Raw genomic sequence first — 17940 nt, forward strand, 5'->3', positions numbered from 1 at the left:
AAAATCAATTTTACCACAGATTAATTGATATAGATAAGAATTATCTACAATTCTTATGTTCCTACAGCATATTTTTGGTCACAAAAACATCACTAAACTTCTAAATAAAGACTCAAACACTTCTAATATTAAGTACTGAAATAAATGTGAGCTATACAGACATTTAAGAAAGATTAATAAAAACAAGTAAGATAATGATTTTCTAACATCCATATCCTAGAACAGGGCCATGGGTGGCCAAAGCCTATCCTGGTAGCTCAGGGTGCAAGGTGAGAACCCACCCTGGACGGAATGCCCTTCCATTGCAAGAAGTGCCCACACCCACTCACTCAGACTGAAACAATATAGACAAGCCAACTCACTGCACATGCACATCTTTGGGAAGTGGGAGAAAACTGGAATACTTGGAGAAAACCCTCACATATGTGGGGAGAACTCCACACAGTCAGTAGCTTTGGCTGAAAATCAATTTATTTTTCCTCGTCAACATTATAACAAAATGACATTGAATGAAACAACGTTATTTGAGGACCTGCTTTATTGATTATTCACCCAAAATATAACATTTTTAAGCAGAAATGAAAGTGTTATATTGGGAAAGGGTACAGGCTACAATACTCAATATACAATATATATTTTTCCTTATGTATAGCTAGAGGCCCGGTACACGAATTCATGCACCGGTGGGGTCTCTTGGCCTGGCCTGCTCCCTCTCGCAATCCGGGACCCCTCAGGGATGTCAGAGAGCCGGTTTCAGCCTGATTCCAGTAGGCCAGGCTGAGGGACCCCACCGGTGCACAACTGGGGCCGGGGAGGGACTGCAGGAGTGCTCCAGGGCGTGTCTGGCCTGTCTCGCCCAGTCCCAATCAGCTGGACCCCAGCAGCAAGCTAACCTACCAGTCAGAGTGTCTGCCCCCTGGTGGTCAGTGCACGTCATAGCAACTGATCGAATGGTCAAAAGAACAGTCAGACACTTAGCATATTAAGCTTTTATTATATAGGATAATAATACTTTTACTTATAGAAGAGGCTATATGACTATTTCTAGAATATAAAACCATGATACAACAGCAGCTTTCAAGCAAACTTATCCTATATAATAAAAGGCTAATATGCAAATCCACCAAACAGCTGAACGACCAGTCCCTATGACACATACTGACCACCAGGGGGCAGACGTTCAACACAGGAGCTGCCCCCTGGTGGTCAGTGCGCTCCCACAGGGGAAGTGCCAAGAGTGCAGTGGCGATGGTGGGAGTCTCTCTCGCCTCCGCAGCAGCACTGAGGATGTCCGACTGACAGCTAAGCTGTCAGTCAGACATCCCCTGAGGGCTCCCGGACTGCGAGAGGGCGGAGGCCGACTGAGGGACCTCCTCCCCCACCTGCCCTCAGCACGAATTTCATGCACCGGGCCTCTAGTTTCCCATAAGAGTCTATTGGTTCAGTAGTTTTACATAATTCAGATTCAGCCACTTAAATCTACAGACGGATTTTAATCTCTATACAATTATGATCATTTCATGTGTTTTTCTTACTAAGTACCATAAAAATCAGTAACAACAAAACAAGGTACCTCATTGGAATCTTCAGAATGGAGAATAAACAAATAGTTTTATCATCATCATACCACTAGATAGTCTCAAAAGATCCACTGTATACAGAACATCTACTGGATCTTTTCACAGCCTCAAAACTGCATGGGAACTTAAGAGAACTTAAGAGCTTAAGGGAAGTTAAAACTCTGTGAAAAATCTGATGGAATTTAGAATTTGGCTAAAACGAATAGATCCAAACACATGACCACTGATCACCACAGCCTTTTTTATTGTGCATCACCAGCTCTTGCCTGGACTATAGCATTAGCCTCCTAACTGGCTGACCTGCCTCTGTTGTGTCCCATAGTTTGTTCTCCACACAATAGTCACAGTGATCCCAATACAACTTAAGTCAGATCATGTCACTCTCCTGCTCAAAACTCTGCCCCAGGCCCCTTTTACTCAGAATAAAGTCTTTACAATGGCCCACAAGGTCCTACATGATTGGCCCTGCTCCGTCCATGACCTTTCAGACATCTTTCCATCTATTCTCCCCCTCACTCTTCTATTCCCCCACTGTTGTTGTTGTTTTTTTTTAATATCTTTATTGATTTTAGATAGGAAAGGAGAGGGAAAGAGAAATAGAAACAATCAATAATGAGGGAGAATCATTCTTTGGCTGCCTCCTGCACGTTCCCTACTGGGGATCAAGCCCGCAACCCAGGCATGTGCACTTGACTGGAATCGAACCCAGGACCCTCCAGTCTGCAGGCTGATGCTCCATCCACTGAACCAAACCAGCCAGGTCTCCCTCACTGGTATTGATGCTGTTCCTTGCTGTAAGGCCTGCAGTGGCTGTTCCTGATGCCTGGCATTCCTTTCCCCCAGATAAACTCACAGCGATCTCCATTAGCTACTTTCTGACATAGCTCAGATATCACAACACCAAACCACCCTATTGAAAATTGCAACCTGTACCCTACATCGCATACCTGATATCTCTTACCCTACTGTATTTTTATTGTTTTCATAACATTTATTACCTTCTAGCATAATATAAAATATAATGCCTTTTAAAATTACATTTATTGTCTATGGCCTATCTCTTCATACTAGAATATATGCTCCATAAGGGTGGCAATTTTTGCCAGTTTTATTCAGTAATTTATTCTGAGCACCTAGAGTAGTGCTTAGCACATAGGAGGCACTGGGTAAATATTTATTGATGGAATAAACAACTATAGCTAAACCTCATTGAGTATTCTCCATGTGACAGCAATTATACTAAACGCTATGTATGATTACCTCTATAAGATCTCCCAACTTGAGGAAAAATATTTTTCCTCATTTTACAGATGAAGAAACTGAGAGGTTAAATAGCTTATCCAAAGTCATATGCCTAATTGCAAATGCAGTTGACCCCCGTTATCCAAGGAAGTACATTCCAAGATGCCTAGTACCTGCCTGAACCACAAATAGTACCAAACTCTATATACTATATTGCACTAGGTTTTTTTCTAATTTACACATAACTTTTCACTTAAAGGAAGCACTTCACAGCTTCTCTTTGGCATATCTGAATTGCCAGCATCACTACTACTTTTGCACTTTGGGGCCATTATTAAGTAAAATAAAGGTTACTTGAACACAACTATGTACAACACCAGACAGTCAGTTTGATAACCAGACAGCCGCTAAGTGACTAACAGGCAGAAATTATATACTATACAGTGTGGATACACAGACAAAGGAATGATTCACATTTTGGATGGGATAGTGCAGGAAAGTGTGAGATTTCATCATGATACCCAGCATGGCATGCAATTTAAAACTTACGAATTGTTGAGAAGAAGGAAGATGGTGGCATAGGTAAACACCTGTACTCACCGCCTCCCACAACCACATCAAAATTACAACTAAAATACAGAACAACCATCATCCAGAACTGCTGGGAAGCTGGCTGAATGGAAGTCCTACAACTAGAGGAGTAAAGAAGAAAGCACACTGAGACTGGTAGGAGGTGAGGAGGTGTGGAACAGGTTGGTCCAGCACCCACGTGTACCGCTTTTTTAATTGGAAGGGAGATGGTCTCTGCGGAAGCCACCCAAAGGAGCAAGGGGTCCCAGCCCCACACCAGACCCCCAGCCCAGGGTCCCAGAGCTGGGAAAAGAAGTCCCTATGGGCAGTAAGAACTATGGGCTATAAAAACCAGTGCAGATTGGGGCTCGGTGACACAGAGGCTGCTGGAGACCCAGCTGTTGCTCTTAAAAGGCTGGCACCATGAACTGAACTTACAAGATCCTGCTTCCTCTGAGCTCCAGCACCAGGACGAGGCTTTGGGAAACACAGACACAAAGAGGAGGAACTGGATTGTCTGGCATTGGGGCAAGAACTCAGGGGAGGCTTTCTCCAAGAAGGAGGTGCTCACAGGGATCATTGTTCCTATGCTGGGCCTTCCTGGTTGCAGGGCTGACTGGCAGCCATTTCTGTTTGCTCTGCCCTGGTGATTTGCTAAGACCCTGCCTCATCCAATTTATATCACCACCCAAGCTCTGTGCAGTGGCTTTTGCATATGAATGGCCTGTCCTTGCTCAGGCTAAAATCTCTCAAACAAGTTGCAGCTGGGTCTGAGAGCCCCAAACCTATCAATAAAAGACCCAAGACCTGGCACCAGCACCTTGATTCACAGCTGGGCCTCATCTGGGCACTTCCAAACCTGATACAAAGAGGAGGAATTTGCAGATTTCTCTGTAGCTCCTGCTGGGAGGCCCCAGGCAATGGCTGACTTTGCACCTACCTGGAGACCCAAGAGCTGGTGTACCCAGTGGTCAGTGTCAGACCATATCAGATTATAACTCTACACATCCATAAGCGACACACTCAAGGGGCAGATGCAGTGAGCACCAAAGTCCCACTGAAGCAAGTCCTGCTCCATAGGAGTGTCTCCTGCACAGCAGCTCTCTCACTGTAGTCATTGCCTGGAGGTCAATTCCTCCCAGCGATACCAACAGCAATCAAGTCTCAACTACATCAAGACAGTACTCACAGCCCACAAAGGGGTGCACCTAGAGCTCCCAGTTCAAGTGACTGGGGAGGCTGAGCCACTGGGCCCTTTAGAACACCTACTACACAAGGCCACTCTACCAACTCAAGGAGACATAACATCTCTACCCAATACATAGGAACAAACACAGGAAAGCAGCCAAATTGTGGAGACAAAGAAACATGTCACAAATGAAAGAAATGGAAGAAAGCAAACTACTGGATATAGAGTTCAAAACCACGGTTATAAGGTTACTCAAGAATCTTGGAGAAACCTCCAAAAAAATGGAAAAAGACCAATCAGAAATTAAGCATACACTGACTGAGAAATAAAGAATAATATACAGGGATTCAACAGTAGAGTAGAGGATTCTGAGAATCAAAGCAATGATTTGAAATATGAGGAAGAAAAAAATACCCAACTAGAAGAGCAAAAAGAAAAAAGAATCCAAAAATATGAAGGTAGTATAAGCAGCTTCTGGGACAACTTAAAGTGTACCAATATTTGCATTATGGGGGTGCCAGAAGAGAGAGAGAACAAGATATTGAAAACCTATGTGAAGAAATAATGACAGAAAACTTCCCCCATCTGGTGAAAGAAAAAGACTTACAAGTCCAGGAAGCACAGAGAGTCCCAAACAAGAGGAACCCACACCAAGACACATCATAATTAAAATGCCAAGGACTAAAAACAAAGAAAAAACCTTAAAATCAGCAAGGGAAAAGCAGTTAGTTACCTACAAGGGCTTGCCCATACGACTGTCAGCTGATTTCTCAACAGAAACTATGCAGTCTAGAAGGGAATGGCAAGAAATATTCTAAGTGATGAATAGCAAGAAACTACAACCAAGATTACTCTACCCAGCAAAGCTATCATTTAGAATTGAAGGTCAGATAAAGAGCTTCACAGACAAGAGAAAGCTAAAGGAGTTCATCATCACCAAACCAGTATTATATAAAATGTTGAAGGGTATTCTTTAAGAAGAGGAAGAAGAAAAAAAAGGAAAATATTTTTAAAAAATGAACAACAAAATGGCAACAAATATATACCTATCAGCAATTGAAGCCAAAAATCAAAATAAACTAATAAGAAATCTAATGAACAGAATAAACTGGTGAATAAAATAGAATCAGAGGCATGGAAATGGAACAGATTGATGATTCTCAGAAGGAAGGGAGATGGGGGGGGGGGGGGGAACGGGAAGAGATTAAACAAAGATCTTATATGCATATATACATTACATATGGACACAGACAATAGAGTGGTGAAGGCCTGGGGCAGGGCAGGAACTGGGTGGAGGGGGGCAATGAGGGTAAAAAAGAGGGACATCTGTAATAATCTCAAAAATAAAGATTTTTTAAAAAGAAAGAAAGAAAAAATAAAACTTATGAATTGTTTATTTCTGAAATTTTCTATTTAATATTTTTGGATGGGGGTTGACTACGGGTAACTGAAACTGTGGAAAGCAAAACTGATGATAATGGAGGACTACTGTATACATGGGCCTGTTGACCTCAAAGATTATGTACTTCCCAATATAACATCTAGAAATGGATATGTAGAAAATGGACACTAAACTGATACCAATCGCTGAAATCAAGACACAAAAATGTCCACAAGGCAGTGGATTTCTTTGGTAACATCTTTTGAAACTCCATTGCAGTGGGAGATGAAGCAAGTTTTCAGGCCCCTCTCAGACCTTACCATAATCAGATCCACCAATAAAAGGTAGGTGTTTCTGTGTTTAGTGGTCTCTATTTTTAGCACTGGTATCTTGTGTCTGAATTAGAATCAGTTTGAGCATTAGCATGTTCTTTGCAAACTCTAGTAATTCCAAAAGAGATTATTATCAGGGCAATAACAGAGGGGAGCTGATTAGCAGGACATAAGTATAGATAAGGGGCACAATTTAAAGTTAGGCAGTTCCCTGGACAAGTCACTGAGGCCTCAATTTTCTCATCCCGGAACTGGTACCTATCAGAGTCCCTTGTGAGTCTCTATGTCTGATTCTAAGTGACAAGTTAAAGAATCTGTAAGATTCCAAGCTTGGCATTAATAAATGCTCTAGGATTTTTTGTCTTAGAATTTGTGCCTTTCTGTCTATTGTTCCCTGCTCTAAATCTTGGTTATTTTGGTGTTTAATGGCTTCTCCAGGAGAAGGGCAAATAAAGAAGTATAACACAAACCTATATATTGATGGTTCAAGAAAAATCTGGTGGCAGTGTGGTCAAGGGGGGTTGCTTACCATTAACTGGCATCATGTTCCCATGGAAAGGGGTGGGGAACGTTCCTAGAGGGGGTCAAATTGCTATTCCATCCCTTCTTAGTGTAAGGAAGGTCATTTAATCTTTTTGGTCTCCAATTTTCTCTTTTGTAAAGTAAGGATAAGAATTTCTACTTCTCAGGGCTAATATAAAGATATAGTGGTACAGAGGATGCTATGTTAATTACATTATATGGGCTGAATTTTAATTTATTTAGAATCAGACAATTAAATGTCTACCACTACCACAGAGGGTTGAGATATCCCTAAATCCTTCTATCATCTAAGAACTGTGTTATGTTGTTACTGTTTTTTTTAAGTTATTCATTCCTACTTATCAAGAATAACAAAATATTGTTTATTTCCATATTTTTTTATCCTCACCTGATGATATTTTTTCTATTGATTTCTAGAGAGAGTGGAAGGGAGGGAGGGGGAGAGAGAGAAAAAAACATTGATGCAAGAGAGACACATTGATTGGTTGCCTCCTGCACATGACCTGACCAGAGCCAGAGATGGAACCAGCAACCCAGGTACATGCCCTTGACCAGGAATCTGAACCCTCGATCCTTCAGTGCACGGGCCAATACTCTAACCACTTACCAACTCTGTCCAGGGCTATTATTTCCACCTTAATGTGTGATCCAGCTTATTCAAAAGAAAAGAAGGTAACTTATTTTCCATATTGCCATATTATCTGTAGACATCTGCCTTATTTCATCCCAACTCCTTATACTATTGGCATTAGGAAAGGGATCCTCAGGTCATGCACTGGGCTGTCTGGTACATGTGTTGACTTTCTAGTGCAGTGGTTCTGACCATTGATGAATCACAAAGTTCTCCGAGAATCTGATAAAAGCTACAGCAAAAAAAATTCTCATCTGTGCCTAATTTTGCACATAATTTCAGATCATCCAAGACTCGGCTGAAACCTATTTATGGACAGAGTTTAAGAACCTTTGCCTAGTGGTTATAAAGTGGCCATGAGTACCATTTCTCTTTTAGTCCCTGATAATATTTGTGGATTGCTAGCATAAAACAGTAATTGTGTATCATTTTGTTTTCCTGAATTACTTTCTTTTGTCACTGTGACTAATAATAAAGGCATTTAGAATAAGCCTCCAGAATTTATTTTATAACCCTTGGCTCGGAATGCAATTGGTATAACCACACTAACTCTGGATGAGCCATTGTTCTTAAAACTGAGGTCAGCCAACGCCTGAGCACAGTATAAATCTCTGGTTTCCACTTTAACACTAGACATCTAACTACAAAGCAGAGGCTAAAATTAGATCACACCTAGTGCTTATACATACTCCACAGAATTGCAGTTCCAACCCTAGGGATTTTAATAAGCAACTGACCACAATCCAAAGAGAGATATTTCACTTAGCAGGAAAAAGTTGCTGCACTTTAAAAAGGCTAAAATAGGACCTATAGGAACTATGAAGATTTTGAAATGTTCAAGAAATATTATCAGCATGTATTAGCTCTAGGTCTAAAAAAAGAAAGATTAAAATATTCCCAGAATTAGGTTGGCTTTCTTTTCTTTTACATTGCATTATACAAAGGAAAAATATTGGCATTTTCTTCCCTCTCATTTTTAGGTTAACATGTTTTTACCAAGAAGTATGAGTTATTCAAATACAGAAAGCCATTAATAAATACCTACCTACATAAATACTTGTACATACATAGCAGGAAGTAATAAGATATGAGGTTGACTATAGAAAAATAATTACAGTACTATTTCCTATAGAAAGTTTATTATGTGAGACTCTTTATATCTAAAATGGCTAAGTCTTCCAATGATTACATAGAGCAAATGTTTTTTGAATAAAATATAAAAACTCTCAAAAGTTTAATTACTAATTGTTGTAATAGATCAGATTATGAATAAATATAAATACTGCATGTGTGTTAAAAGTGTGTAAAATTGAAATAATTTTAACATAAAATTTAGCAATACTAGTAGAGTTGAAGCCCTGACCAGTTTGGCTCAGTGGATAGAGTGTTGGCCTGCAGACTGAAGGGTCCCAGGTTCGATTCCAGTCAAGGGCATGTACCTTGGTTGCAGGCACATCCCCAGTAGAGGGTGTGCAGGAGGCAGCTGATCGATGTTTCTCTCTCATTAATGTTTCTAACTCTCTATCCCTCTCCCTTCCTCTCTGTAAAAAATCAATAAAAATATTTTTTAAAAAACCCACACAAACAAACTAGTAGAGTTGAAGAAGTAAAGAACACAATACAAATTTATAAATTCTATAGATTCTATAGCATTAGGAAAATTCAGTAAGTACACAAGGAGTTACATTAACAATGGTATGATAATGAAAATACCATCTTCTATAGACTCAGCACAGATAGTCCAGGAAAATGGATATTTCAAATACAACCCTCCTCTTTTATAAGACAGCTGCTTTCCTAAATGAGGTTATTAAACATATCTATGGGATATTGTTCAGGAGAGCAAAATGATGCTATTACATACAGATAGTGTTAATTCCTCCCAACTTTCCTTTGTAAGGCAGTTCATTTGAAGCAAGTGCTAAAAGAAATTAATTTCTCTCAGTGACAATATTTCCACATTTGCGCCAATTTGAGATCCTTATGAATATCCCATGGCAGAATATGACTCATGAAAGTGAGATTGCAAAATGGGCCTGTTCCGTTTTAACTGGAATTTAAGAATGTTGACATCATACATTCCAGGTAAACCCCAACGGACTCTGGCTCTGTTACTGAACATAGCAGAAGCTCCCAGGAGGTCACTGTCAGTGCCCATGAAATGACAGCCCTACATCAGGTGCTACTTAATCCCAATAGGAAATCAAGAATTTCTGCCTTCAGAAACCTTCACTTCTGTTCATACAAACCACTGTGTTATTTCCTCAATAACTATTTTAATTTCCATACATGCCTTTTCCAGGTGTCCTAACAGATATTTTGTGGGCTCAAATTTTGTAAGACTTAAAATTTCATCATCTGACATAGGTTGCATTTTGTTTAGAACAAAAATGCAACCTATGTCAGATGGTTTGGAAAGAATTTGAGGCAGCAGGTCCTTATTTACCACCGAGCCCAGTGTTAAAGTTCAGCAATTCTTTGTGAGGACAATAGATTGATTTTTAATGAAATCACATGCATGTTGCCAGGGGGCTTTAATCCCATAAAACATTTCATTCTGGGTATTGAAAAAATTAAAATTAGCTTGGACTGAGAAAGTAAATATCTACTCAGCAGGCTGGAACAACAGACAGAGAAGCCAACAGCAAAGTCACAGGACACATTTCTCCCAAGGAACACTACTGCTATAAGGTGTCATGGCAACTTCCTTCTTTGAGTGACAACTGAAACTTTCTTCTCTAATATAAAGACTACTAGGTTACTGTTTGAAATTTTATCAGTAAGAATGTGACATCGCACTCTTGCCTGGAAGACCCTGGGAGCTGTTGACACAAAAAAGCAGCTTGATCCCCAGCCCCAGAGCTGATTCCACATAAGGGGTTTAATAGGACAGTCCATGCTTCCCTCAACTTCACTGTTTCCAAAAAACAGCATCCTGGGTTCCCTTTGCAGACCAGACTTGCATCTAAATTCCACTTTTTCTAGAATCCTATAGTAACTCTTTCTTTGAAATGGGTCGATAAATCTAATTCTGTGGGACTCCAGGTTTGTTCCTGGTATTCTTCGGTTGAGTGAGTGAAGTAGGGCATCTACACTAATAAAAGAGAAAGATGCAAATTGACCGTACCTTTGGGATACCCACCAGCCAATCAGGAGTGAGAGTATGCAAATTAACCCAACAAATATGGCCAGTTAATTTGCATGTGCAGGCACCGCCCCATCTGCTCTGGGCCTTTGAGCAGCGAGGGAAGGCAGAAAGGTGGCTCCAGGCCGGAGCGAAGGTGGTGTCGGCAGCCAGGAGAAGGAAGGCCCATTCTTGCACAAATCTTGGTGCATCAGGCCTCTAGTGTTTTAATAAAATGTTCCAGCTGAAGAAAATATCTGCTGCCTGAATAATAGTGCTGAATTTTAACACTGGCTTTCAGATACTGAAAAACTGGAACCCATCTTCGCGGAGGTGTGGACTCCTGTGACCTGTGAATTTTAAGTTCTCTACTGCCTTCTCATCTAAGTAGAAACATTCTGAAAGCCAGGAAACCTGTTGTGAGTGTCGAAATGTTATTTCTGGCTCTCTGCTATGAATGCAACCTGTGGCAAACCGTATCTGCGTCTAAAAATCAAGCAAGGCTCCTCAAGGTGACTGTGAAGCACTTTGTGAAACTTAAAGAGATGGGGTGAAGGGAAATAGGAGGTCCCAGGTCTCCCAAATACACACACTTGCTCCAAATCTGGTTTAAATGCAGGGATGCCAGATTTAAGAAGAAAAGAAAACGTGATGTGGGAAGGGGGTATTTGAAGAATGAGCCTTTGCCCTAAGGTTGGAAGGCTGCTTTTGACATACCCGTGGGAGTAGCCATAATCGTAGGCTGAGGCCGCCTTCCGACTGACTGCAGATGCCAGGGAGGACTCAGTGGTGGCCTGGGACGCCTGCTGCAGGTAGGAGGCCGATGACGATGACGCCTGGCTAAAGGCCTGGGATTCCTGGCGGTGCGCAGCCAATGAGCGGCTGCTGTAGGCCGTTGAGCCATGTGTGTAGATGGCAGAACTTTTCTTCTCCTGCTCATGGTACTGGCTCATGGTGGTGCGAAGGTCCTTGTTACGGTAGCTGCGATCATAGTGATCGTGAAATTTCTGATAAAACGGCAGAGACATCATGAACCCCCAGGGAACCAGGCAACCTATAAGAAAGCAACAATTGTTTTAGTAAATTATTAAGGAACAAATCGTATAGAAGAAGTAATCAAGACAATGTGTAAACATTAATACTCTTATCTTTTCCAAAGAGTAAATGGAAAATGATGTGAAATATAGCTTAACTGGTTACTCAGTGAACTTTCTACTTCATGCCCAGCTGTCCTTGTGCAGCTTTCTCTTTCCTTTCTTCTTTCTCTTCTTCCCTCCCCTTCTTCTCCTTTCCCCCTTCCTTCCTTTCAAATATATATTCGGTTTTTGCAAAGTTTCCCTTTCCTGGCTATTGTGCTTTTCCTCAGAACTTTTTTTTTTTTAATATATATTTTTATTATTTCAGAGAGAGGGAGAGAAACATCAACTTTGAGAGAGAATCATGGTCGGCTGCTTCCTGCATGCTCCCTCCTGGGGATCGAGCCTGCAACCAGGGCATGTGCCCTGAGTGGAAATCCAACGTGACCTTCTCAGAAAAACCAACTCTGCCAACACCTTGATCTCAGATTTCTAGGCTCCAGAATTGTGAGAAGATTAATTTCTGTTGTTTAAGCCACCCAGACTATGGTACTTTGTAATGGGAGCTCTAGCAAATTAATATAAAGGCCATTGCACTAGTCCAGGCTAGAGATGATAGCGGCAGCAGTGGAAATGTGAGAAGTGATCAGACTCCCCACATGTTTTGAAGGTAGAACCAGTAGTATTTGCTGAAAGTACTGGTTTGGGGTGTGAAAGAAAAAGAGTGAGAAATGACTCCAAGGTTTTTGCATAATTGCAAGATTGAAGTTGCTATTAACTGAGATAGGCAAGACTAAGAAAGCAGCAGTTTGGATTGAAAAATAGAAGATTGATTGAAGACATTCTACATTTGAGATACCTGCTAGACATCCAAGCAGAGATGTAAAATGGAAAGTTGGGTATGTGACTTTGGAGTAGAGGGTAAAGGTCCAGGATGAAGACTGACAATTGGGACTCACCAGCTTACACATGATATTTAAATAAAAAATACAAAAGAAAGAGAGAGAGAGAGAGAGAGATAGAGAGAGAGAGAGAGAGAGAGAGAGAGAGAGAGAATGATTGTAAATGGAAAAGGAAGTCCAAAGACTGAACCCTGGAGTGTGCTTATATTGTATAATGAGCTCTCTCAAATCTCACAAATAGTTAAAAAAGGTATAGTGTCAAACCAGAAAAATTTGCTCCATTAAGAATATGAAGGTTTCTAATTCGCTAACATAAAGAAGTCAGTCATCAGTGTAGCAATTTTCATTGTGAACTTGAGCCAATAGTTCTACTTAAATATGTTCGCTTAGCAGAGGGTGGGGAGATTTCATTAGTTTTCTTGAATCATCTGTCCACTGGCAGAAGCCTATCAGCCACACTGGCCCCTGGATGTAGTAATAGTTTTATGGAGTCCCCATTCCAATTTTAATGCTTTTCCTGTGTTCTTTTTAAATTTCACAAGTAAAATAGTCATTTTTCCCCAAAACCTTTTCTTTAAGTTCTAAATGAGGAGTAAATCCTTCAAAATTTGCCATATTTTTTGTCAAAGTTTAAATCTACTTTTATTTAAACTATTTAAAAAGTCAGCATGTATTCCCTAGAGAAGAAAATCCAATAAACTTCACTCCAGAAATATTTATCTTTGGGCTCATGAAGGATATCAGTCTACATCGCATTTCCCAAGAGGAAAAAAATAGCGACTAGCAAGCAACTTTGCTTCAACCCTTAAATAGATTGCTATTTTCTGTTCTAAAATATACATAATTATCATGTGTAATTAATAATTATTACATAAATTTTGATAAAACAAAAGGGTTAGAATATATTAATATAAAAGTATGTCATGTTTGGAAGTTATAAGGATATTACATATTTCTGTAATGATACATACTGCATTGCAACATGGCAAATGTTATTAGAATGAGATTCAAATAAATAATTAATGACCTTCCTATGTATTATGTTATAAGCTGAAGTCACAATTCAGTTGACTTGAAATGCTGTTATTTTCACAAAATAAAATTTTTAAATATCTTGCCCCAATTACATTTTCCACTTGATTTCTATTTTTCCCAAATATATTTATTTTTAATAAGACCTAATATTCCAAGCACATAGATAATGAATTACAAGTATATAGTTTGGCTTTAAGTTAACAGAGCTGATCGTCACAGCTCTGACCTCTGGAATCAAGGTACAACTACTCTCTCTTCGTCAGTAAGCAAGGATTATCCCCAACACAAGACATCTAGAATATGTGGGTAGGAAAGATGGTTTGTCTTCTGTTCCTCTAAGACCTGCATTTTCTGCTGGAAAATAATTTGGGAATTTAGGAAGAAATGCTAACCCCATAGTTGAAATCCTGATATGATATTTTGTACAGGCATTAGAAGCCAAAAGCTGATAAAAATTATTCACAGAAAGTGTTAAATTAACTTCAGGGTCATTATGTGGGGATCTATGTTGCCTCTGAAATACTGTCTGACCATTTTCAGGTCAGGAATATCATAATAATGCACTCTTACATTTACCTACATGGCAATGTCAGAGCAACATCACTGACTTAGAAACTAGTGACTTCAGAGTTAATTTACCTCCTTTAGGTCTGATTTGTAATCAGGGAGTATTGTAGGCGTACGAAGGATAGAAAGTACATGATTTCCTGTCACCGCATCTCCATTCCAGATTTCAACCAAACCACTCAATTGTAAAGAGTACCTGACTCACACTTACAGTTCCATCTGAGACGGCCATTATTTCCAGGAATGATAGATTGATTTAAAAATAATACAATGAGCTGAGAGAATAGCTGTGCCAGCAAAAACTGGCACTCTGTTGCTCTTGTCTTCCTTCCCAGGGGCTCCACTTTCCTATTTCTCTGCTATTCTGACATCTCTTTGAGAAAACTGCTGAGCTCAGAAGATAGTAAGAAACCACACACACCATAGTACTGGTAAGCACATAAAATATCTAGAGCATTTTTCTGTCTCAATGTCACACTTACCAGTTTCCAAAAGAGTGACGGTGGTAAAAATGTTCCAGCGTGGTTGTAGGACTGGATTAGAGATAAAAAACCCACGTAGTTTGAATCCCAGAAAAAGTTAAGAGGCAGGGCTGAAGACAGGACCCTGGGGGCCAGTTCAAAAATAATGCATGTGGTCAGGCAGTAGAATGTCAGAGCCACACAGCCAGCCTTTTATGGCCAAGAAGGCAGATAAATATAGCAGCAAATGAGGGTAGTCCTCAACTGAGAGGAAAAAGAGAGGCACAGGCTGGTAGCTGCCTCAGTAATGTAATTATATTAATGCCACTCAATGGGTCTGGCTTGATTAAACCAAAGTTAGGATTTTTATTTGGCTAGAAGAGCTATTTTCAATATCACCTTATCACTAAATATTTAAAAGTGCAATGGAAAGAGTGCAATGTTGAGAGCTAAAAATAAGGGTAGTAATCTGATTCCCAACATGGACTTCATGGAATTTTAATGCCAAGATATGTTTCTGGGTGTGCTGTTCATAACGCATGTAGAGTGCATTTAAAAGATACAGGTGAAAAAGAACTTGAGGCTAACCAGAGGCAAAACAAGTAAGAAATGGATTACACGTGATGGCAATTGTGACCTGATGATACAGCCATGGGTTTTTTTCATTTCAGGAAAATTTACAAAGTCAGAGCTTAAAGTTTGAATGTTTGATTTCCTATTCATTAACTAAAGCCTTTGAGAAGCAACATGTTTTATCTTTGCTAAAGGTTGAGTAGGGTCATTCTATCTAACAAGAGATTCTTTTTCTTTGTGTGTTTTTTTTTTTTTCAGACTGTATAACTAAGTAAGAGGTGGTAAAACCTGGTAGTTAGAGCCTGCACTTTTGATTCAGACTAGACCTAGATTCCAGGCCATTTTTTGCACTTAATTGCCACATAACCTCAAACATTTCATTTCTTCTCCCTAAGCTTCATTTTCCTGCTCTCTAAAATGGGGATAACAACATCCAAATTGTGGGACTGCTGTGGAGATTAAATGTGATAATGCAGAGAACACACAACCCAGGATTGCCATAGAATAAAGATTAAGTAAATGTCAATTATTATTACTGGTACAATAATTTTAAACTCATTGTATTGAGCAGGTTATGTTCTGATAATGCTATTATATTGTAGTCTACTTTATAAGTACTTTCTTGATAACCACAGTTAACACTATTGAGGACCTATCAAGTGCAGACACTGTGATAGGCACTTTAGATACATAATCTCCTTATTTCTTATAATACTCTGAAAGGCAGGTATCATTAGTTTCAATTTGTAGCTGAGGAAACGGAGGCTTTGAGAGGCCAAGTCATTTGCCAAAGAGCACACAGCTAGTGAGTGACATAAATGCAATATATTCAGAGATATTTGAATTCCAAAGCCCTTTTTGTCATGCATTGTCATATCCACCCTCCAGTGACATTTTGTTTATTAGAAACTAAATATTTGGAAATAGTTTTTCAATTGCAATATAGATCTCCACTTATAACTGATGGTCAGCTTCTGAGCTTCCTAAAGTATATAAAAGAATAAATTTAACTTAGTTCTGATAAAATTTAACCTGGCATTTCTTTATTTAAATACACCCCCTTGGTAGTGTGCATAAGTGCACTGTCTGGAACCCATAGGAGAATTTTCCCAGCTTTATGTTCCCCAAGTATTCACTTGTTCTCTAGACATCCAAAACAAAATGGCAGCAGCTCTTCTAAGTTTTGTCCACCAGCCATTGGAATGGTTCCCACTGAGCTATTTCTCTAGAGAACATGGTAAATTGCTACAAACCTCAAAGCAGGAAAGAGGAAAAATAAACAAAAATAATAATATAAATGGTCACAATACAAGCTAATATTTAATGACCACTTGCTATATGCTACTTAATGCTAACTGCTTTAGAGTATCTTATTTGATCACCACACACACATAAAAACTTTTTATAAATTAGGAAACTGAGATTTAGAGAGATTAATATTCTTAAAGTCACACAACTAGAATACAACAGAAAGTTCAAACCTAGGTCTGTTCTACACAGAGCCTGCTCTTCTATATATCATATTATATTGGCTTTCAACCATTTAATTCTGTGTATGTGTGTGCATGTGTGTCTATAAATGCATAGATAGATAAATAGATACTAGAGTGAGCCATGTGCCAATAATGTCCATTAGAAGGAAGAAACTATTACCAAAGAAGATTTTTAGTTATATTTCTTATGTAACAGATTACTACTAATTATTAGATCAAAATGAACTGGCTACAAATATCAATACATTAAAATATTTACTGAACTTTTATCCCTGTTAAGAATGCAGAATAAAAGAAGTCCACACAAACTCGTGGAAAAAACTAAAATATCATTTACTTATTGACACTCAAGGTCCCAGTGAAAGCCAAAGGAGTTTATCTCAAACAAATATACAAGTTTGACAAAAGAAGTATGAGCAAGACCTAAGTGATCTTTCTGCTATAGCATCATCTTGATACAACCTTTTCTAACAACACTAGTGGCCTGGTGCATGAAATTCATGCACGGGGGGGGGGGGCGGGTGTCCCTCAGCCTGGCCTGCACCCTCTCCAATCTGGGACCCCTCAAAGGATGGTTTATAGGGAACGGGCCTAAACCGGCAGTCGGACAACCCTCTCACAATCTGGGACTGCTGGCTCCTAACCGCTCTGCCTGCTGGCTGGGTCGCCCCCAATTGCCCCCCACCTCCCGCCAGCCTGATCACCCCCAACTGCCCCCTGTGCCAGTGTGCTTGCCCCCAACTGCCCCCCTGCTGGCTTGCTCACTCTAAACTGCCCCCACACTGGTCTGCTCACTGCCAACTGCCCCCCCCCTGCCGACCTGATCACCCCCAACGCCCCCCCGCCACTGGCCTGATCATCCACAACTGTCCTCCTCTCTTGGCCTCTAACCGCCTTTACCTTGGCCCCACCACCATGGCTTTGTCCAGAAGAACATCCAGAAGGTCTCCTAGTCTAATTAGCATATTACCCTTTTATTAGTATAGATTTTATTTTTAGTATAGAGGCCTGGTGCATGGGTGGGGGCCGGCTGGTTTGCCCTGAAGGGTGTCCCGGATCAGGGTGGGAGTTCCCTTGGGGCATGGGGCGGCCTGGGAGAGGGGCCTGTGGTGGTTTGCAGGCCGGCCACACCCCCATGTGGTGAGGGTCCCCGCTGGGAGGGCATAGCCAGCCTGGGTGAGGGGCTGAGGGCTGTTTTCAGACTGGCCACACCCCCTTCAGGGTGGGGGTCCCCGCTGGGG

The 17940-nt window shown here is 40.3% G+C and overlaps 1 protein-coding gene across 1 annotated transcript in view; it reads right to left on the reverse strand.

Annotated features, from left to right (window-relative positions):
- MYOM1 (myomesin 1) overlaps positions 1-14710 on the reverse strand; it is a 121837-nt gene extending 107127 nt beyond the window's left edge. Inside the window, exons 1-2 of the mRNA XM_079783818.1 lie at positions 14655-14710; positions 11310-11646 (exon numbers count right to left, since the gene is read on the reverse strand). Of these exons, the coding sequence (XP_079639944.1) occupies positions 11310-11623 (314 nt within the window). The 5' untranslated portion in view covers positions 11624-11646; positions 14655-14710. The remainder of the gene's footprint in view (positions 1-11309; positions 11647-14654) is intronic.
- Between the last annotated feature and the right edge of the window lie 3230 nt (positions 14711-17940).

The sequence above is a fragment of the Cnephaeus nilssonii genome (genome assembly GCF_951640355.1).
Source record: "Cnephaeus nilssonii genome assembly, chromosome: 11".
NCBI lineage: Eukaryota > Metazoa > Chordata > Mammalia > Chiroptera > Vespertilionidae > Cnephaeus > Cnephaeus nilssonii.